The sequence below is a fragment of the Sipha flava genome, unplaced genomic scaffold (genome assembly GCF_003268045.1).
Source record: "Sipha flava isolate LNK unplaced genomic scaffold, YSA_version1 203_pilon_pilon, whole genome shotgun sequence".
Classification (NCBI taxonomy): domain Eukaryota; kingdom Metazoa; phylum Arthropoda; class Insecta; order Hemiptera; family Aphididae; genus Sipha; species Sipha flava.
In genome coordinates this window covers 663,450-688,523 of record NW_020272799.1, presented here as the reverse complement: position 1 = coordinate 688,523, position 25,074 = coordinate 663,450, and the positions used below count along the sequence as shown (strand labels likewise).

At 25.4% G+C, this 25,074-nt stretch overlaps 1 protein-coding gene across 3 annotated transcripts; it reads left to right on the top strand.

Annotated features, from left to right (window-relative positions):
- The first annotated feature begins 258 nt into the window (after positions 1 to 258).
- LOC112682408 (F-BAR and double SH3 domains protein 2) lies at positions 259 to 19,807 on the top strand. Of its 3 annotated transcripts, XM_025553001.1 has the most exons (20): positions 259 to 701; positions 764 to 1,108; positions 3,014 to 3,111; positions 3,528 to 3,573; positions 3,657 to 3,742; positions 6,072 to 6,216; positions 6,611 to 6,747; positions 7,421 to 7,484; positions 7,607 to 7,735; positions 8,126 to 8,248; positions 8,335 to 8,586; positions 13,136 to 13,213; positions 15,273 to 15,330; positions 15,477 to 15,713; positions 16,208 to 16,383; positions 17,085 to 17,430; positions 17,551 to 17,961; positions 18,519 to 18,629; positions 18,703 to 18,737; positions 18,927 to 19,807. In XM_025553001.1, exons 2-20 carry the CDS (start codon positions 1,088 to 1,090, stop codon positions 19,311 to 19,313), a joined length of 2,940 nt encoding a protein of 979 aa, XP_025408786.1. In that variant the 5' UTR covers positions 259 to 701; positions 764 to 1,087; the 3' UTR covers positions 19,314 to 19,807. The 3 variants fall into 3 exon arrangements, with proteins under 3 accessions (XP_025408786.1, XP_025408784.1, XP_025408787.1); XM_025552999.1 differs by having other exon boundaries at positions 259 to 1,108; XM_025553002.1 differs by lacking the exons at positions 259 to 701; positions 764 to 1,108; positions 3,014 to 3,111; positions 3,528 to 3,573; positions 3,657 to 3,742 and having other exon boundaries at positions 6,078 to 6,217.
- Positions 19,808 to 25,074: the final 5,267 nt, after the last annotated feature.

The following is a 25,074-nucleotide window of genomic DNA, read 5'->3' as shown; positions in this document are numbered from 1 at the left end:
CGCGACCGAAGGACTATCGACTATTGACACGAGGACGGTGATTGAAGGCACACGCGCGCGTCAGTCGAACGGTCGGCGCGACTACAACGGGGGTCGCGTACGTGTGGCACGCGCGATACGCCGTCGTTCGAGAACCGCACAATCAATAACGTACCACCCACCCGCCCTACGCGTACTTTCTACGACAGTGATGAACGCGCGCTCGACTTTCATCGCGACCGTTACCGTACAATTTATACCATTATTATTATTATTATTATTATTATTATACACTCGGTAGTTTCGTCGTTTCGTCATCGTTGCCGCCGTGTTATTGTAATTACGGCCGTTGCGACTGTTTTCTCTCGATTTTTCCCGTTTTCTTAACATTCCAATCGCTTACGAATTCGGGTGCGAATACACCCGCATCGTGACGGTCGTTCGTGTTTTCTCCGAGGGCGCGAGGGGTTGGGAGATTTGCCCGTTTCGTTTTTTGGTAAATAACGTGACGGTCCGTGGTGGCGGTAGGGTGAATACGTGCCGTGCGCAGTGAACGCTCACGAAAAGAGCTCGTCGGCCAAGCAGTGTGGGCAACGCGCGCGCGCTCGTGTCTCGCCGCCACTTTGGGCTGCACCGTTGCGTTCCTTCGTCGACAACACCATCGCGCTAATGTACACTATGCGCCGTCCGCGACTGGTTATTTGCGGACGCAAGGTTTAAATGTAATAACAACAATAATAACAGTGGTTAAATTCAATCAATTTAAAAATACGCAAACTGATAGGTATAGAATCCCGCGGAAAAAAAGGTTCCTAGTGAAAAACGAAGACGATACGAGGAAGGAAGAAAAAAACGCGTACGAAGAGGGTCGTGCGCCAGTCGTCGTCGTCGTCGTCGTCGTCGGGGTGGCGTTGCACGCGCCGTATTCATTCCACTTGGAGAGAATACAGCGATAATAAAAGCAATAATAATAATAATAATAGTATTTAAAAATCGGTGCATAAATTATACCATTCCGAGTTATTCGTGTTATCGTCTCCTTGGTGTGGCCGTTCTGCTACAGTAGCAGCCGTTGAAGCCGTTATCGTTTGTGTCTGTTGGCTGCGAGATGCAACCACCTCCCAGAAAGGTAAAAATTATTTAATTGTTACGAGAAAAGAATTTTAGCTTCTAGTATTTTCCAATTGTTTTCTTATAACAATATTATTAAAATGTTCTGCTCGTTAATCACAAAAGTCGTCGAATACCTAAGTTTACCGGAGTTCATGAGGATTCGGGTGTGTGATCAGATACATTAGTGTTAAACAATGCGTGATAATGCCCAAAGAATTATACTACGTGTATGTGCTTCTTATTTTTCATTATTCATTTTTCAATTCTATCTTATTCTATGTGCGTAATATATACATTATTTGCGCACATAATAGTTAAAACTAATGATGCTCGTGCGTGCGAACTGCACACGTTGTTCGGGTGACGATAATAATCATAAATGTTCTTGTGACTTTAATATTTCGTCGAAAATCCATTTGCCTTCATTAACCGTGCGTGGTGTGTCATATTTCAAATCGTTAGGTCACCCCTCTCGCAAGGCGTAAAGTATTAAAATAAAAAAATTACGTATGTATATATTTCTCCTTCACTCCTAAACATGCTTTTTTTTTGTTTTGAACTCTTTGGATTTTCTTTTTTTTCACAGCGATGTGAGGTAAAATTTAACTTTGTTCAATCATTATAATATTCAACTGATTTTCCTAAAGGATTTGTTCATAGTTCAGTTGCTGTACTATAAAAAATATTTAAACTAAAATAACTAAAAAATTAAATAAAAAAAAACTAATATTCAAATATTGAGACTTATTATTTTAAATAAAATACATACTCTATAGATTAAAAAATAAATAATTGTTTTTTCATGAATGTAAAATATTCCTTTACTAATATATATAACAATATTTCAAAAAAATAAACGTAAAATAATAATATTATCAGTAAAAATTCACAAATTATTTTATGTTATACGGTCTTGACACTACAATCTTTTATAATAATAAAATAACGTCACATATAATTTTAGAACAGTATTTTTCAAGTAAAATTGTATTAATATTTATAATCGTCTTTCCTATTATTTTAGTCCGAGACCTTGTTTTAGAATTTGAAAAAGAATGGCAATCTTGTATTAACAAAAATAAATATATTCATTTGCATTGGAATATAAGAATTCGCTAAATATGAATAATACAGAGAAGAAAATTTTTTCATCCTGTACATAAATTATGAATTCATACTTATAATAATTACTATTTTTTATAAATAACGTGATTGATGTAAAATATATAGCTACTTGACTAATTTATGTCTTATAATGATATAAGATTTTATAATATAATTTGACTATACGTATTGTCGGATGTAGTAAATTTTCTGTGAATCGTAGTTATTATTGTTATACTTCTCGTCATTTATTACATTTTTGTTGCTGTATTCTGGATTTTATCGCAAAAGACTGGATGGATCTTTATCATTCCATGATAATCCTATCAAAATATCATTTAAGTTATGTAAAGATAGTAAAATAGTATATGTAACTACTACATTTTCCTTAGTTATGAAGATATGAAGTGGGTTACCGGTAAAACATTTTTTTTGTGCACTCAGTATAATGTTATTTGTAATACGAAACATATTATTTACATCGAAGTGTAAAATAAAATATTGTACTCACGAGAAATTATTTTACCTATAGATACTAAGTTATTTTTAAATATCGAATAAAACAAAAAAAATATTAATGGAGGTTTTTTATTGAAATATAATTTAAAAAAATGATAGAATACCTATTTAAAATCTTTAGTTTAGCCCTATTATAAAATCATGTTATTATTTATGATTTTATCACTGCAGTTACATATTTTTTTAAATATTAATGATTTATTTTGATATAATAATATAATATTATTATATGATTATTAAAATGAAATATATTTTATTATTTCATTGGTGTTTAAATTTTATTTTTAATTTGTTTTAGGGGAATTATGTCAAGTTTTTAAAAAATCTTCACTCAGAACAAATTGCAAAATTACTTTTAAAAAATCAAAATGAATGTGACTTATTGGAAGATATAAGGTAATTAATTTAAGGTTTTATGTAATTATACGTAAAAGAAATAATTTTAAAATATTAAACAAAGACAATTATTATTGATGTATTTGATAGTATACTGTTAGTATACTGTGAATTATTTTACTATAATGACATTTTTTTTTAAATAATTACATTAATATGAATTTAATAATAATGATGATTGAAAAATAATTATAATTTCATACTTTGTTATTTTATATTAATATTCAGTTTACATTAATCTTTTAAGATATTCGAATATTTTTGTTTGTTTATTTACTTTTATCTTATCAATTTTAACATTTTATAATAATATAAAATATTATATTGATGTAATATATTAAGATAATAAATATAATATATTAAAAATATAAATAGATATGAAGTATGAGTGATTTATAATGTACAATTACTTTCAGGAGTTTTCTAATAAAAAAATCTGCTATAGAGAAATCATACTCCGATGTAAGTATACGTTTATAAGTATTTTTAAATTTAGGAATTTAAATTATGAAACATTTATTAATCCTAATTAATCATTTTCATAGGCATTACTCAAAATATCTGTTGCTTTTTTGAATAAAAAAATCGCTAATATACCAGACATTAAGACTGAAGGCAGTGAAGAAAAATGGTAAGCATAAGATAAGTAATCGTGTGTTTATAATTTAACTTTATTTATAATTGTATGGTTAATTTTTGTTTTGAATTATAATTTTTAATAATTTTAATTTGTAGAAATATTTATATGCGAGATAATATATTTAAAGTAAAACAAAAATGTATTTAAAATAGATTACTTTTTTGTTCCATGCCATATTTTTACTTATTTTAGTTTAAATTGTATTAAATTTTCATATTTTATTTACTACTATGCTTAAAATAAATTTTATGCTTATCAATATTTTTGAATATAATATTAGAGTATCTTTTTTTTTTCTTATATAATTTTTATATTTAGAAAATTATTCAAATTTATAGTGATAAATAATTATTTTATTTTATAATTTTGAAGACATATATACTCTTAAGACTATAACAGTCTGTTGTTTTTCTTATAACCTTTAATATTATAGAGAAATTAAATATTATAAATAATTATTTGTAGTCAATAAATATTTATTATAATTGTACCAACGTTATAAAATTCAAATTTTGAAAAAAAATTTTTACAATTCATATAGTCCAAAAACAAATTTAATTTTAAGTTTGATAAAATAATTAAATTAATAGACATACAATAACCTAAGTATAAAATATATTTTACCTAGGAGAAGTTAACAGTTACAAGTATACATATATTATTTTAAATACCTTAAATTTGTTTGTTTTAAAGATTTTTTTTTATTCTATTTATTGACATTTGTTCAATATTCAGTAAAATTATGAGGTAACATGATAATTATGACTACAATAATGATGATAATACTAATATAAGTAATAAAAATACATATACACTGTCTGATGTTTAGTCAATAATGTAATAAAAATACTTTTATAGTACTTAATATTTATTATATTTATAAAGTAAATATAAATAAAATAAATAAAAATAAATGATAAATGTTTAGAGCCTACTTAAGACGTTGATATTTAATAAATATATATTAACAAAATTTATATGCATCACGTTGTAGCATATTAACATAGTTTGATAGGAAATAAAAAATGAAATAAAATGCAACTTAATATTTATTCTTTGAAGATGCTGATTTTTAAAAATGTACTTATAGATACTTATGTGCATGTATGGTAATTTTCGTAGTACAAATCTTTAAATAAATAGATCAATTATTATATTATTTATCATGTTTATTTTCACAGGAGAAAGAAATTATATGTTTAATAACTAAGAAAATTTATAAAAATATAATTTAACGTATTGTAATAGGTGATTTTACCTTTTGTTCGAGTTTAGAACTGGCCGAATTGATCAACATGACCCGCACCACGCATCGTTCAGTCGCACTTAACTGTTTATCATATATACTTAGGAGACATAAGTATAACCCTCTTGTCTTTTTAATGTTTTACATTAACTATTACAGAAGAGTTTTAATTATACATTTTAATTTTTATGCAGTTAGTAATTTTAAGTCGGTATTTAAAGTTTACTAGTAGACTGATTAAAAACAATTAAAAACTGTTGGTTTTAAAATATTTGTATTGTTATACATCATAGACTTAAGTAATGCAATTTCTAAATAAAGTACAATTGAAAAGATTGCAATTTTACTAGGATGTCATTTTAATTTTTGATAGGTGGAGCAACTGAAAAAATTGCCAACTTCATAATATTTGGAAAATGCTATCGATTTTCAACATTAACAATTTGTTCTAAATCCATGTATATTTATTTTAGAATTTCTCTAGGTATCGAGCATAAGTATTTCGCGTAATATCAATCGTCATCAGCCGAGAAGCAAGTGTTTCCTATAATTTTAATTAAACGTTAATGTATTTAAAAGAGAATATAAACGAATTTACAAAATACAAAATTACTGATTTTAGCGACCATCGGACAAATAATTGCCGAGTTTTTAAATTTTTTAAAATAGGGAAATGGCCATAGTCTGTACACTTCCAAACAACGCATCTGAATTCCTTAATCTCAAAAAACCTAAATTTGAACATACACCATTAAACAGGGTGTTCCTGAGATAGTTGAGGAATTAATAGACGCGTATTCTCTGGAGTGGCCAAATGAAGAATCTTTTGAAATTTTTTTTCTATCTTCAAAACCTGGATTTTATCTAATTATCTTTAGAACATAGGTCTATATTAATTTTACTACTTTTTATAAAATTATATTTATAATTTGAAAAAAATATATGCTCGAGTATTATAATTTTTATTTTCTTATACTCATACTTCTTACTTACTTATTTTTATACTTATTTATTTATAAATATCTATTAGATGTTGTTTTAGTTTATAACTAAATGATTTCTAAATGGTTTAAGGAATATGTGGAATGTTTGGCGAACCGTGCTAGAAGAAAACGAAACTGCTGCAAAGGCACGTTTAGAAGCTATCGAAGTATTACAAAACCAAATAAACGATGAAGCAAAAGTTCTCCGGGCGCATAAACTTCAGATTGCAAAAAAAATATGTGACTTTATTTTTATTAATTTTTAAAAGTATTCGCAGTTAATATTAGTTATATCCAATATGTATATATGCATAAATTTATATATTTATAGATTTAACTAAGTAATGTAGTCATATATACAAAATTCATATATTTAATAAAAAAAAAAAACTAAGACTATGTGGTCCAAATTTGTTATTCATATTATTGTATATTTAGCTCAATAGTAATAATAGTTTGGAAGTATTCTTAATACAAATTTAAATAAAATTATGCTAAATATTTATACATAATTAATTTAAATTAAATAATTCACCTACTACATTATCATATGTATATCGATAAAGTATATAAATATAATTTCAGAATAATTTATTCAAGACTCAAATATGATGTTTTTCATTATTATAGTGCACAGATCATTTAGCACTGGTACAAAAAGAGCTTCAATCTTCCGTCCAAGATGTAGATAAAACGAAAAAGTTTTATTTCGACGAAGAACAAAGTGCCCATGAAGTGAGAGACAAGGCTAAAGACATAGAAGAAAAGTAAATATTATTTTAAAATTTTAAAATATTTAAAAATATAATTTTTAAATTTTTCTAATTCTTTAATATATTTCATTGAAACGTATATATATATATATATATTTTAAATTAAAATAAATTTTTTAGTTGGGAAAATGTCTATGCAGTAAAAATATAAAAATATATATCGAAAAAATACTTATTTTAATTTTATCTATTAAAAATATTGCTTAATAATATATAGGTAAATATATTGTTTTATATTATATACTTTACCCTTGTCTATAAATCATCTTTTATTTTGTTCTTTATAGATTGATATATCTTTTAAGACTCAAAACTTCAGTTAAAAATATTTTTTTCTGTTTTGATTTTATAATTTATATTTTTTAAACCATTATATCCCTTAGTCATTGATTTTTATTGAATTGAAAAGTAAGAAAGCTTACACTTTTTTATGACACTTTTAATTTAAATAATGTTTATAATAAAATTCTGTAAAATTATCAATTATTTATATTACTTCAAATTTGATTGGTATTAAAAATCTTGACCTTTTTTTATTTAGTCTGTACTAAAAATATTGATTAATAATAATTTATATATTATTATATTAATTTATTAATAAATTATAAATATTCTTTTTTAATCACGATACAATTTAATATTACAACGGACAATATACTCTTTACAGATTAAAGAAAAAAAAAGGTTCATTCTTCCAATCAATCACGTCTTTACAAAAAAACAGTGTGAAGGTAAATATAAATGTTTTGTATTTCAATATTTTAAAAGACAAAACATGAGAACCAATATTAATATTGAGTATTAACTATTCATACTTTTTATATTAACTTATCACAATACACTTAATATTTAGGTATCTTCCAGAAGGGAGGTTTTGGAAGAGAAATCTTCGGGAGCCAGGAATGATTATTTATTAAGTCTTGCAGCCGCTAACGCTCATCAAACACGTTATTTTTTGGTTGACCTTCAAAATGTAATGAATGTGAGTAAATCTTTCTACTTATGTGGTATATTATAATAATATAAATATTTTAATTATTGTTGTAAATATATTTTAAATAGTTACTCTTAACTTCGATTTCAAATGAAAAAATATTTAAATATAATAACGATTATTAAATTTTATGTAGAGAGAAATGGACTGCTTGTTTTCAATAAAATACACTTATCTATTTATTGTATTTATAATTCATTATAGTATAAATATTACAAATATAATTATTAAATACATTTTTTTATTTTGAATTTTAGAAAAAATTTAATTTTAATTTTTATGATGAATTTCTTAGAATAGATTTGATTTTAAATTATTTTAATAATTATTATTCTTACTATATTTATTTTGAAATTAATGTATAAATTGAATGGATAGACTATGGAGCATAATGTTTATGAGAAAGTACAAGAATATTTGGCGTTACTAAGTAAAATTGAGCTTCTTACATGTACTGTCGTTCATAATTCATTTAAAAAAGTCAGACACCAAGCACAGCAAGTAAGTTATTATTAACGAGAAATTTAATTACTTTAACTAATTATAGTCTTGTTTATTAACATGCGAATTTGATTAAAAAAATATAGTTAAGTCGAGAATATAACATGCAATGTGTGTACCTTTTCTACCCTGTATTAAAACAACATGTTCAATACCAGTTTGAACCTTGTGATGGTGATAGTATAGATCACATAACAGCAGATCACGGAGGAGTAGTAACTATACTTAGTCAAGAAGCAAAAAGATGGGCTACACGAATAATTAGAGAAACGAATAATATCAAAGAAAATACTAGAAAACTTCAAGTCTTCCAAGCTCTCAGGGAATCTGGTCAAAAGGTAATTAAATTGTTAAAGTTATAATATTATGTGTTATTTTATTTATCTAATGTTTATATAAGATTATTCGGCTTCAAATTTATATTAATATGTCATTATTACTCTGTGATATTTGTTATATTTATTATATATACATATTAGGGTGGTCCTTAACTATAGAGGTCAATTTTTTTTTTTTTTGAAAATTGATGACGAGTACCCCAAATTTTGTTCTATGTATTAAAACAATAATTGTGACAAAGTTTGGGCGTGATATGTTTACCCCTTCCCGTGCCTCAAAATTTTTATTAATTGGGGATGAATTACCATTTTTTGCATTTACTTTCTTAAATATTGATGTTACGCAAAAAATTATAAGTACTATTATTGTAGCTATATGTATTTACTAAATAAAAGTTTCTCATAAATATGTTGTGAGGTTGATGGTTATCCGTTAATTTAAAAAAAACTGGTCAAAGTTAATGTCTTAGGAAATTTCATAATTTTTATTTTTTTCTCTTATCTCTTAAATTTTAAAGTTATTCAAAAATCCTACATACATTTTGTTATAGAACGTACTATGCTATATTAATAAGGTTTCTTGACGATTTTTGAAACAATCATTTTTTATATAAAATATAAAAATAACATTTTTATACTATTATTATTTAATTTTTAACATTTTACATTAAAAAAAGAAGAAAAAAAAGGATAGAAATATAGTAACTTTACTATTTTATTGCATCTTTGGTCAACATATTTTTACTATGGCCTGGATATTTTTTACGGTATTCTTGTACTACCTAAAAAAATAAATCTTAAGTGACACTAGTTATTTTAGTAAATTATTAACATATAACTTACCTTCAATACATACTGCTTTTGATTTTCATTTTTTCGTAAATTTGGTATTAAAATCTTCCATCAATTTGACTCCACGTTCGGCTGCATCATTTATGACGCTCATATGGTGTAAAATATTCTTGGCCTTTTTATAACTATCAATATTTGGCCAAATTTCCGGATTTTGTTGCAAGAAATCAATGCTTAATTTGAACCTTTGGAATATATTTTTCGATTTATGCGTCAATAATTCAAGTGGTAAGTCCTGTTTTAGAAATTGTGATACATCGCCAATTTTTAATACATATTTTTTTTGTATATCTGTGGTAAATTCATCGTCCTTAAGCTCGTCATTTTCTAGTAGTTTTTTAGCCATTTGTTTTTTTTATTTGATTATCAATCCTGTCATCAAATAACGAAAAACAAGCGGTTTCTTCTCCAAGATACCATAAGTGATTAATAAATTTTTTCATAGCGATCTCAGCCACTCGCTTATCATCAGATTTATAGTCTTCAAGTTTTTTTAAAAAAAGTACATCGTTATAAGGGGCTTCAATAGCATTAGGAGACCTAAACCAAAACTCGATATAGCATTTTACAATAAAACAACAAATAGTTTTTAACGAAGAAATTTCTGCTTTCGTAATTTTAAATTGTTCTTGAAAAATGTATATTTTCAAACAATATATTCCCTTGCACATCCATCTAGCTAGATGATAAGCTCCTGGACGTCTAAAATGAATACCTTTAGGTGGTACCCCACCCAAAAAAATTATTACCAATTCCAAAAATTCTTTGTAATCATCCCTTGGTAGATTTTGGCTTAAGGTATCTTTACAAAATATTATAACATCATCGACTACTTTATGCAATATTTTTTTGACCCCAATATCACTTACCCAAGTACTAAATTTAGTTGTATCTATTTGATTCCAGTTATTTTTAAAACGTTTAAAAATTGGAATATCGGGACCGGACATTATTGTAAGTTTTGAGTATGAGAAAATTGATTGCAAAATAATTTCAAATATGTGATGCCGACAAGCCAAAAACATTATTGGCCTGTTTAACATTTGTTCTAATAGCACACATGATCCATTTAATCTGCCGCTGTTGGATGCCGTTGTATCAAAAACAAACGCTTGCATTTTTTCCAACATATCCCAATCCTTTTATGTGTCATACACTGCAGAAGAAATTTCCTTTCCGGTACCAGATGACAAATGTGGTATTCCAAGAAGTTGTTCTACGTTTGGTGCTGTTATAATAACTGGTAATCTATCTACATTTTCTGTTCCAATCAAATTAGGAAGTATTTTTGAATCCCAGTGAACAACTACAGAATTTAAGTTTAATTGATGGAACGCTGTTTTAATTTCGGAAGATATTTGGTAACGAAAACTTTCACGAGCTCTCTTAATTGAAGAGCGACTTATCGCATAGTCTTTTACATCTACATTAAATACCTCGGCACATGCTATTAATAAGTGAACTGCATCCCTGTCACTAACCTTACATTTGTCTAAAGCTGATGCTAAATGACTATTCATAATTTCTTTCCTACCTCGTTTATTTTTCACTGGCATTGTAATACTTTCAAAAATTTCGGAATCTTTAGAGTTAAGCACATCACGTTCATCATCGCTTGATATACTCTCCACAACATCAACACTGTTAGTTGGGCTGAAAAAAAAAATAATAGATATAGTCAATTTTATATTGTATATTAGGTAAATTATTGTTAAAAATCATTAGATAATTTTTTTTTTTTTAATGACAAAATTAATTTACCCGGTTCCATAATCGATGTTTGTTTGCTTGAACAATTCTCTCCTTTGCTCTCGCTCAGATCTTCGTTCTTCAACTGCACATAATTTTTTGTCCACACCTATCATATACCCAACACGACCTTCTTGTCTTTGTAAAGTTAGAAACTGCCTGTCTTCTTCAATTTTAATTATATTGAAAGCATCTTTGTGGGCAATATCAAACAAATTATTTAATGAGTTTTGAAATTTTTTTTCATTGTACTGTTGTGTTGCAGACTTTCTTGTTTTATTTTTATCTAAGCTTCGCCAACTTTCATATACATTTTTTATTTTTCGAACTACATCACAATGATGTTGAGTAGGTATTCTTGCCTTTTTCCAAAACAATAAGCATTCATCAGCAACAAGGCCCGAACTATCATTTAAATTTAAATTTACAACACGCATGTTATGAAATAATACCCGAAGGCAGTCTCCATTGGATGGTAATTTATTTCCAGTAATTTGATTAACCATATTACCTAAAAGGAAAATATACTGACGAGGCATTTTTAAATCAAACGTAAAAAAGAAAAAAAAGAAACGTATAACACTTTGTGTAGAAAAGTCGCACTAACTTATGACACAATTGTGAACACTGGACGTCTAAATAAACCGACAGTTTGACGGATAATGGCAATTTAATATTATTTAATATTATGTTTTATTAATCACTTTTTTCAATTTATTATGAAATACTATTTGGCTATGGCTCGTAGATAAAAATGCGATAAGTCAAAGATATAATGTGTTTGTGGTTTCATAGTCTAAAAATACACAACTAATAGTCTAAATATTATGTTATCGGAGGACAAATATCAATGTACTGATTATCGTCATCAAAAATATCGATTTATTGTAAAAACAAAATTAAAATTATTTATAAACAAAAAATAATAAAATTAGGGCGAATCGTTAAACATTCCGGTTTCTTGTTAACTGACGGTAAACCATCAACCTTACAACATATTTATGAGAAACTTTTATTTAGTAAATATATATAGCTACAACAATAGTACTTAGAGATTTTTGCATAACATAAATATTGCAGAAATTAGAGGTCAAAAACTAAAAACTTATGAAATTTCCTAAGACATTAACTTTGACCAGTTTTTTTTTTAAATTAACGGATAACCATCAACCTCACAACATATTTATGAGAAACTTTTATTTAGTAAATACATATAGCTACAATAATAGTACTTAAAGTTTTTTGCGTAACATCAATATTTAAGAGAGTAAATGCAAAAAATGGTAATTCATCCCCAATTAATAAAAATTCAACCCCTTTGAGGTACGGGAAGGGGTAAACTTGTCACGCTCAAACTTTGTCATAGTTATTGTTTTAATACATAGAACAAAATTTGGGGTACTCCTCATCAAATTTTTCGATTCAAAAAATAAGGACCACCCTAATACATATATATTTATTTAAGGACAAATTAAATTAAGTGCAAAAAATTGCATAACTTGTGTGCGTGTGTTATTGTTATTAACTTATAAGTTATAACCTTGTTCAAATGTTTTTACTAGTCTTTATAGTTCTCATCTAAAACAAATATAATATTACAATTATAATATAAATATATAAACATAAATATTCTCATATAGTATAAATATGGTTTTAATAACTGTTTAACCGGGGTTCAATATAAATATACGGTTTAAAAACAATATTGTATACCCGATAAATGATTTAATTTTTCAAAATCTAAAATATTACTTACAATTATTACAATTTCTAAATTTTAACTATAAATGTATTCTTCATTAATCTTTGTTTCAATATTGAAATATATTTTTGCTATAAATGTATTATTGATATACAATTCACAAAACCGTAGTTATATCAGTATATTTATATAAAATATATATTAATTTAATTATTCTATATAAATTTAAACATATTATATTTATAGAACGATCCTAATGATCCAAATGGTCCTGATTTGGAAACAAAAATAGATTCTCTGAAAAATAGCATTCGAAGATCAGAAGTAAGTAGAAAAGATAAATAATTAAAGTAACAATTAAAATTCCTTTTTACATTAGGATTTATTGTGAGATTTTTTATTTTTATTAGGGCTACTACAATCATTATGATACACTTGAGTCTTGTTCTTTATTTACCTATTTAACGATTATCGGTACGGTATCACAGTGAAATAAATTATTCATTCATGCTAAAATCGTCAGTATTATCAAAATCATAAAAATTATAATTAAGTCTATAGACCAATAATTTAATATAGATGGTTTAGTAAAAAATTAATTATGATTTCCATCGATAAATTTGATAATTGGTTTCCATATTATAGTGCAAACGATTATATAAAATTTAACGAATTGGATAAATAAATTACAACACAATACAAATTAAGTTATTCTAGTATATTTTTTACTTCTTAGATCCTAGAGGCAATCACATATTAATTTTAGTAATTTTTTTGAAAAGTCTTATTACTTATAACTAAAAGTTACTAAAATATTACAAATTCTGTTAAAAATATTCTTGCGTTCACATATTGACTGTTAACACCAATTCAGAATAGTAATATTTCTAGTAAAAATTAAATGTTTTGAAATAACTGGAGTATATCTTAACTATAAGTGACTAATGAAATATTTCATGAATAATTTGCAGATATACCAATACTCATAGAATAACAAACCTAATTATTTTAATATTATAATGATATTATAATAATATTAGGTTTCTTTCGTGTTCTAAAGATTATAAATTAAGAACTGGTACTATTTTAACTAGACAAAATGTTTTCAATTCTATCACATGTTTAATTTTTATTATAAAATTTAATTAATATTAAAAATTATTGAAAAGTTGTATAAATTATTTATAACTTATTTATTCATCAATGCATTTATACATTTATCAATCATATCGATTAAAATACTATTAATATATAATTAGAATTTAAATATTTCTAGTAAAAACTTTATATAATATTGAGTATATATTTGATTTTTCATGTTGAACTTGTTTCAAGTAATAAGAATTTATTTAAAATATTTAAAAAATATAAATGTTTAATACGTAATTAAATATTTATATATATATATACCCAATATTGTATATTCAATAAATATTTTAATTTTTTTACATTTTTATGAAATATTGAATAAATATATCTATGCTTTATAGGAAGCATTACAAAATTACATTTTAATGAAATCGGGTATTTCAATGAATTTTCATTAAAAAGTATTATTTAATAGGTTTTTTCAACGATATTGATATCGTGAACTTTTTTTTTTGTATAGTTGATATCGATAATTGAGTATATTTTTCACTATTTTATATTATACTAAATAATATCATATTAATAATTCATGGGTTTTTATTTATTTCTGGATCCGGTTAAAAATAGCACCTGATAATGGAAATATATATAATTTGACCAGTGACAATGGAGTAGTTTTTAGTGTTTGTACTGATGTTAAGTGGTTATTGTATTATATTATTAATATATTAATTTATTTAATTCATTAACATTGTTGTTGTTTGTTTACTATTCGTATATTAATTAATAATTATTAATAATGACTAATTATAAACTTGTGCTGTTAGCTGATTTCTGGATTGATGTAGTAATATAAATAAATTTGAATATAGAAATCGATATATTGATATATGTACCTATGGATGTTTAAATTTTTTTCTTGATATCACGATTAAATATTGCGGAAAATCAAACGATATAGATTTTCAAAAGTTAGTTATGTAGTCGAGAATATATTTTTGGTTTCAAAAAATCTTTATGTAGTTTGTACTGTTTAAAGACTTTTGAAAATTTCGATTTTTCTAAATTTTAAATGCTTTTTTTTAGCGAATATTTAAACATCAAAAATTCAACCTGAATCATAAAGAAATTTGGTTCTTTTAATATAGTCACTATAGTCTAATAGTGTCACTTATTTTAGAAATAGAAACTATCTATATATATATATAGATCGAATATATATAGAAATTTGAATTATAAATTTAAAATATGAATTTGTATTTGTTTAATGTTTGATTTTATTCTTATTTTTCAGATAGCTAAAGCTAAAGCCGAATCTCGTATTGAGTGTTTGAAAAACGGAGATGGGAATGGTATACATATTTTTTATTTAAAAATCTATAGAAATCTTGATTTGGGGGTTATTAAGTTTTTTATTAAACTTTGAAATAATCAAAATTAAAATTGCTACGTAATTGGAATACTTAGGTATTAACTATATAATTATCTTATACTATAGTAAATGTGGAAGAATGGCTAGCAGATATGGGTGATATAAATACTGAACTTCAACGATCAAATAGTACATCTTCTTTACCAGCTGATGGAATTACAACTAGTGCTATGACATCAGATTATGATAGTGAAGATTATGGCGATGGACCTTCTGATAGTCCAGTACCTTCGGATCAACCACAGTCATTATCTCAAGATGAAGAAGAACGACCGGATTCGGCTGAAATGGATAAAGATTGGGGTAAATAATTACATTAAATTAAGTTATTTTAATTATACTGATTTGGTATTATATTATTTATTTTGTTTATTATAAATAATTAGTATTAAATATTTGCTTATATTTTACAATCGAGATTAACAAATGTTAATTGAATTAATTGATTTATAATAAGATTAACAAAAATAATTAATTGTTTTGTATTTTATTAATTATATCATAAGCATATCAGAAATTAAAAATAATAAAATCAAAATCAAGTTTAGTTTAAATTATTGCGATTTAATTGTAAATATAAATATTTTTGATATAAAAAATTATCAAACATCGATAATACTTAAGAAATAATCAAAAAAGATTATTTCGTTTTACAATATAGTATGATTTCAATGAAAACAATAAAAATATTTAAGTAGAAGTGTTTTAATAAAAATTGTTCTCTCCTGTATATGTATATTATATGTATATTTATATTTAATTATAAGAAATCCTAAAATTTTTTAATTTTTTATTAGCTCTTGTGGAAAAAGAACGACAACGAATTGAACAGTTGACAGCAGGTTGGGATGATCCAACACAAGTTAATTGGGAAGATACGCGTGATAATGAAGATAAAACGATGTTTCCTCAATCTACCCCTGAAGAACCCGAGGGTCCTGTCTACAAATGTACTGCATTGTATACTTATACTGTAAGTTAAACAATATAATTGAATCCCAATAGATAATTTAAATTTTTAATATGAATTATAACAGAAATATTTAAAGGATTATTCTAGATTTTATAGTAAATAAGTTAGAATAATTTGTATAAAAATAGATGTTGTATTATTATTATGAATTTTATAAAAATTAACTACTATTTTAAAGTATTATACTTTTATAGTAGGATTCCTTGTTCATTATTTTACATAACTCTATATGCTTGTAAATATTTCCGTTATTTTGATTATAGGGGGTAAATATTAGAGGATGCAAGAGTAGTAGGATAAAAAAAAATTATTATAAATTAAAACGTTATTTAATAAAACGTATATATTCTAAATGTAATCCTCATTGTATCATGAAATAAAATAAGTTTATTATTTTTTGTAGCTTTTATTATTATTTTAATGTTGATTCAAGTAATATTTAGGTAAGTATTTTATATAGTATCTGACGAAATCCATAGATTCATTAGATGGGAATCCAAAATGGATAAAATTTGTAGAAAATAATAACATTTATTTTAGAAAAATAAAACTAATTTATATTTTGAATGTTTTAGTTTTCAAAAGGTTTTTATTATTTTATAATTATAATCGATTTATATTTTTATATTATAATAGAATTTCATAAATATTTTAAAAATCATATTGTATTTATAATGTAATTTGGATAATAAATATTTTAGGCTCAACATCCTGATGAGTTAAGTATTGTGGAAAACGAGCAGCTTGAAGTTTTTAGTGTAGACAGTGACAATTACGGTTGGTCGAAAGCTAGAAATTATAAAGGCGAAGTAGGATACGTACCATCAAACTATTTGGATATTGAACAAGAAACGTGTGAACCAGAAACACACGATACTCCAACAACTTACCAACTTCGTTCCCAGATTAGTTTTTCTTCGGTGGATTATATGGTTAACGACGAGGCGTCCACTCAATTACAACAATGTCAATCTGATGAAGATATCGAAACTGAGGAACAATCATCGGAAAAAAGCATAACTACAGTATGGGAAAAGAAAGATGGAGGTAGTAATGTCTTTATAGTATATAATAAAAAAATGTAATGTTTAACTAGTTCATAGTATTAAGTGATAACTAATCATGAATAAATTGATTTTTATTTTAATTTCAACTTTATTTGTTTAGGTATAATTGAAATCCCGTCATATTGTATAGCCTTGTTCGATTATGACGGGAATGATCACGAAGAACTAGGTATGAAAGAAGGTCAAATCATCAAAGTATTAGATAAAACTACACATGTAGATGATGGATGGTGGGTAGGTGAGTTGGGTAATAAGATAGGACACTTTCCATCTTGCTTAGTTAAAGAATGTTACGAAAATGGTGATCTGGTACCTACACCAACGTCTGAAAATGGAGATAGTGATTTTTCCAATGAAGATCATCCAGAGTTTGTTACAAGCGGACCACCACCACCGCCACCGATGATAACACCACCCGAATTACCCACACATTTATTTCCAACACAAGTGATTGTCACGCAACCTACTCCTATTGGAGAGTATGGTCCTCCTGGAAGTTTTGCTCCAGAAGGTATGTAACGTATATTATAAAATAATTAAAGAAGACCAATTTTATCAACATGTAATTCCCATTTTGTTTCGTTTACTCTGAGTACAGTTTCATTATATACTGACCTACTTTATATATACATTGTATTATATATACTAACATCTTAAGTACACTATAAACATTTATAAAATATATATTTTGTAACACTACAACATGATTACAATTTAAATATAAAAAATAACAATGTGCTTATGATAAATAGTTTATTTTATGTTTACTTATATGTATTTAAAATAAAATTCGTAAGTTTCATAACAATGTAGTGAATGTTAAGTCATTACTTTTTTGTTATCGTTTAAATTAATAAGTCAATATTAATGTTACTAAAACCTAATTTTATAAATCATACTTAAATTCACATCAAAAATAATTTGAAATTGAATTTTCAAGTGTTCAAAATATAAATTTTATTTAGAAGTAAACCTGGAAAAACTATAATCATTTAAACAAAATAAATATAATAGTAGGCATAATATAATAATAATTATGATATCTTTTAAATGTATTTTTGGTTCTAGTTCCAAAGAAATCGAACGAATTTTCAATGGAATTAACTCAAAATCAACAAGAACATTACGATACGCAGTTTTCGGAAGAAGATGAGTCTTTCAATAGCAATTCAAGAACCGGTACGTATATATTTTCAATGAGTCAATATTTTGTTCAAATTTTAATCCACTATTTTTTACACATAATGTATAGTTCCTGGTGTGCCGCAATTATTTATTGAAAATGAGGTAATTTTTTAACTTATTTTGTAATTAATAAAACGATTAATTCCTAAATAATTATTCTACTGGTATTTATCATTAATTAATATATATAATAAAATGTATGGTTAACCAGTATCTACCTATATTAAAAATCAAATTAATCTCTATTTTATATCTCACAAAGTTTAATCAAATTATAAATTTTATATTCAGAATGATTGTTCTGGGCCTCCGGATGCTCCTCCACCACCAGCACCTTCGACGGATGGACTTGGAGTTGCTCAAATCGTTATCACTGCAGCTACACCAATGAAGGAAGAATCAGAAAAACCATTTGGTCAAGAATCCTCCAAAGATGAAGCTGAAGTGGAACAACCAGTTTCAGAGGATCTATCTGAATCGAAACAGGAATCTAAATTAGAAGAAGAGCATCGTATGAGTGTAGACAGTGATTATTATCCGGCTACAATACCAGAAGAGTCTGAATACGATCTGAAAATGCTGGAATCCGACGAGCCCACCGATGCTGCAGGTTTGCCTTCAGAACTTGAACCTGGACAACTGGCCAAACTCCATAATCTTAAAGAGTCGAATGCTTAATGATTTTTTTTCATTTTATTTTTATAAGATCAAATGTATATTAAGGTCTTCTCTCATGAGATTATTTTAGTAGTGAAATGATAACCATAAATACTGTTTTTTAATACACATATCTTTAAGAAATATTTATAGAATCTGAAGCACGTCTGAAAACCAATTCACTAATTACTTCGTTTAATTACTTAGTAATATTTTAAATAGAAAATGAAATACTCAGAATAATTTATTACTACATGAAATCAAGGGACAATTAAAATATGGTTTCTTGTTACTCATCAGTTATTATGATGTAAATGTAGGTACCTTTATACTTGGAAGACAAAGACCTCTAATATATATTTTTATTTATTTATTCCGTAATTAAAAATATCGATATTTATAAGTTATTTCAATAATATATTGTCTACTAATATTTTTCTTTCCAAAATGGTAAAATAGACAAATTTTATACAGTCTATACTCTATACACTATATATAATAAATAATAACGTAGGAATAACGATTATTAATATATATTCAAGTTCAATTAAAAATATAAAAGTATTAAATGTGCGTACAAAATAACAATTTAAATGATCTATTACTTACATTAAATTACTAAAAGTGTTATGATAATTTGAAATTTGTAATTTTTCATTACTAACAATGTTTTAATATGATTGTAGTCGTAATTTACAATTAAAAATGAAGTAGATATTACTTTTTTATTCTAAGTCAAGTGAAAAATGTATTTGAAATTGAATTGCGATTATTTAAAATACTGCTAGATTCAAAGCTGGCCTAATTATCTTGTATCATGTATCATCTACTTAAAGAATATATAACTATCATTATATTATATTTTCTACAATTTACTTGCCTAATCTTTTTGCAAAAATATCATAACTATTCTTGATTATTCTTTTAAAAATCAATTCGAAAATAAATGTATAGTTTAAACAAATTTGTAATGTTTTAAAAAGTTTATTGAAATGATTATAAATACAATGTGTTTTAATAATTAATTTCAACTAAAACACCGAATTATTATTAATTCATTTTAAAAACAGTAACTTTTAGACAGACTATGTTTTTAATATTTTGCCTTTTTATCTATACAATTATTGTTATGAATTATTAAAAATGTAATTTAATTTCAATTTATGTTTATAATTATTAAAAAACTGTGTTTTAATATTAGTTACATTAAGTAAAAAAATGAAGCTCTCAAAATTCGTTAACAAAATTCCGTAATATTTATTTAGAACTATAATAATTTATGTTAACAACCTTTTATTGATGTTAAGTTATGAATTGAAATTCGAAAATTCGATATCCAATAATACGTATATTATTTTAATTTAAATTTAATATTTCTTACTGTACTGAATACGAATATTTTAGTTGAATAGAACATTTACGTTTATATTTTAATCAAGGCTATTGCTCAAAATGGACAGCAAAATAGCCAGACGTAGCCTAGAATCGTGTTAATATTTACATGAGTAATATTAATAATCGTTATTAGATAATAATACTATTGTAATATTATTATATGTTGTTACTTTTATTATTTGTAGTATCTTATTTTATTTTACTGATAATGAAGTCTAAAGTTCTGTTCTATTCCAAAGAAACTAAATGATCTGTTTGAAACTTTATGCTACTAGATAATTAAATGTCAAAGGAGTGCCTTTTTCATGTGCGTGTTTTTAGAAAGAAACAAATAAAAATAACTGAAATTTTAAAACAAAAATATTCAATATTTGTATAAAATATAGAATAATTTGGTATTCTAATGTCAAATCATTAATATAAAATATTTTGTAGAAATATTTATACTACCACGAGTTCCTTTTAGAAATCTTTAAACATTTAAATCTTCAAAAAGTTCATACTGAATTAAGTATTTTGTTAATCGATTGATGTTTTTTTTTTCTGTTTTTTTAAATACTTATGTATTCTATTGTATTTGTTTAGTTATGACTTATGTTGATACATATTATTAAAATTTAATAGTATTAATTTTTACATAATTTCCTATCTATGTTGATGTTTTAATAAATCATTTTATTAGTATAAAGAACAAGATTATTATTTTCAGAAAAATATTATTTATGAATAATTGATTAGATCATACAATTATTGTTCGACCTTAAAGTTTATCAGCATCTTATTCTTCTTGATTTTCTTATTAGTTAACGTTGTTTCTCCCTAATTGTACATTCTGAAAATATTGAATGGTGGTAAAATTGATTTTACAATATATGGATTTTATAGAAATATTTTATTTTTATAATATTTGAAAATCTGATAACGGTAATAAGTAGCTGAAATCTTAACAATAACAGATGCTATTAAACACTAATCCAGTTTTTGTGCTAATTTATGAAGTAAAGAAATATTTACATTTCAACACAGGATATAATATGCATTTTATAAAATATTAATATCCACCTAACATTAAATTGTATTTATTGTTTGAATTTGCTTTTGAATAACTTTTGAATACGATCATCGTGATAGTGTTAAAATTAATAATTATTATATTTTTTACAATCTGTATACTTTAAATTTAACTGCGGTGTTTCAATATTTTATTGTTCTATGACCAACATTTTATGCAGCAAAATTTCATCAAAATAGTCATATTAATATTTTTCATTCATAATTTACAATAAAATTTTAATTCAACTGACTATTTAAATTACAGTGACTATTATTTAAGCGTGGCCGAAAGTTTAGGGTTTTTGTTGGAAAAATCAAAATTAAATTGAAAAATTACCCGTCTAAAAAAATTTTTTGATATCCCAGTACAGAAATTTCACTATTTGATACTCTCTCATCACTTGAATTTTTGATCACCGATGGTAGAAAAATAAATTAAACCGAACGCTTTATTCAAAATTAAAAATTGTACATTTGACCTTTAACAGTGATATAATTTTTAAAACTAATATCGTTCATAATTTTTAAGACTATAGTATTGTGGCGTCTGTAGGCTTTAATGTAGGGGAAGGGACGAAAGGAAAATTGTCTGTATTCTTACAATTTCTTTGAGAAAAATAACAATAATTTTTATGGTTAAATGACTTTAGGGGGAAAAAATAAACACAATAATAATTACCATACCAATAATTTCTAATAATACATTTTTAATATTATTTTACAATAATCAAAAAAGTATAATAGTTTTAAATTTCTAATATGAAGTCCTTATTCCTTTTACGTTCTGTAAACCTATCTATAATTACATAGGATCCAGTTCAATGTTCCGATGGATATACAACAAAGCTAAGCCGATTAATCTGTCTTGTCCTATTTAACTACGTAATAATAAGTAGTTTAATCTCGTTTAATGTCATTATAAAACAAGGTAAATTTTTCATTAAACTAATTTACACTTATAACGCTTCGGCTTTGAACTTTTATAAACTAAATGATTATCATATTATTCATAAATAAACGATCATGGTTTAAATCGAAATATCCCACCAGAATTTCCATGTGTATGATTTTCTATAAAAAAAAAACCCGAAATTCTCTTTATAGTTATTTTCTATAAAGTTTTTTTTTCGGGACTAGGTTTATTAATGAGTTCCGATAGATGTTTATTTTAAAAACCATTCCACGAATAATTTCTTTTAGATATTTTATATTTCAATTCATAGTTAGATAAATAGTTAAATGTGACTCACAAATATTGTTAATGACATTAGTTAATATGCGTTATTGATGGTTAACAAATGTAACGATGGGTACCAAAAATAAAAATACGGTTTTAATGTTTGTAAACCGCGAGCTTATAATGCAGTTATCGGGTTGCTACAAGAACGAATATAAGCAAATATTTATAGTTAAAAGTCAAGAAAGGATTAATATTAAGGGAATTCAACTGATAATTTATTTACGAATAATATTCTACTATACTACACCAATGTGTACAAATGAAACGTATCAAAATCGATAAAACATTATCCTTACGGGTCACCCATAGGTTTGAGCCTGCCCTTTATCATTCCATTTAATTTTTCAATAAATCCAATAATTAACTTGGTGCTTAAAACAACTCATGCGCATGTTCCAGTACGTGACTTGGTTGCTCACCCACCTATCAGGTACTGTACGTTTCAATGGTTGAACTCGAGTGTAACGATTAGATGAGGCTACTCGATCGAGAAATACGGAGAGTGGATCCATCATTTACAGTCAGGGCACTTATTAGAAGAAATTATATAGTACAGCTGATCATAGACGTATGTACGGATGTCTTGGAGGGGCTTTAGACCCCGTTCTTAAAAAAAAAAACAATAATAATAATGTGTTAATATAGTATTAAAACTGTCAACGTTTATTTTTCTCAGCTATTATTTGATTCTTCCGAATATACTTTATTTTTAATATAATTTTTTTCCTACGGGGGTGGCGTTTATCCCCAGTAATCCCCACCTTTGATCCGCCCATGTAGTGGAATCGAAAATAGTATTCAAACACATGAATATTATGAGCAATTTTTCCTCTTAATAAATTTAAGAAGCAGTTTCTTAAAACGATTTAACTTGTAATCGTATTACAATCAATAACAAATGTATCAATATAAATTATGAAAGTTAGAATTGACATTAGACTGAAAAAACGAGAAGATTGTTGTCATACAATCACTTTTAAAAGGTATTACAAAATACTTTTTATACTTTAAACTCAAAATCATGTTAGTTGAAAATGTTTTCACCCAGTGTACACTTATCTAAGATCAATTACTATATGGCTTAATTAAATACGTAATGTGCCTACAAATAGTTTATATCACTGTTATATGTATAAATAAATTGAATAGGCAGAATTTATTATAATTATATGTTTTAAATGTTTTAATACTTGCGACGTTTAAAACCGTACCGTATGTATACAACAATAACACTATAAACTCTATTACAATTATAAACGTCACACTATAAAAATCTGTATTTCTAAGGGTACTACAGTATATTTCACACTATAATCACACAAATTACTTACATAGAAATTAATTATTATTTAATAAATATATAAATATGATCAAAACATTTATAAATTAAATTTTAATTATATTTTATTAACTGGCGATAAATATTAGTCCGAATGCGAGAATCAGCATTTCAGGGAGATAAAAATATTTCAAACACTCTCAAGTTCAAGAAATATGACGCAGTTTAAAAGAATGCGAAAGATGTAATAGCGTAAAAAAAATCCAAACATTTTCCCGGAATTTAAGGATTTGAAATGGTCGATATTGATGGTGTAAATAAATTTATATTACCGGATCATTGATTCCGGAAACATTCATTACATCGCTGTCAGTATTTTTATATTTGCACCACGCATTACCTTATTAAATAATTCAAGTTCAACAAAACAAATAAACAATGTTCTCATTCGTTTTGTTGAACTTAAATACCTAATTAAACTTGCTAAGGTTTTCATTACATCATGGAATACACGGACAATTTTCATGTACAAGTATGTTGTATTGATTGTATTAATTATCTCTCGATCATAAGAATTATTTTCAATTTTTTAAATATTTATTACTGATTTTTTTTAAATTCAAACGGTGGTTTTAATTTATTGTATTCACTACATGATTATTGTTGTTCAATAACAGCGGTTGAAATTTATTCGAATATATCCAAAAGGGTTGGCCTATATAATACCACGTTCAGGTATTAAATTAATCACCGAGAGTAATAATTTATGTTTGCACTATACTGATATTACTCGTTTTATAAACTGCATACATTTT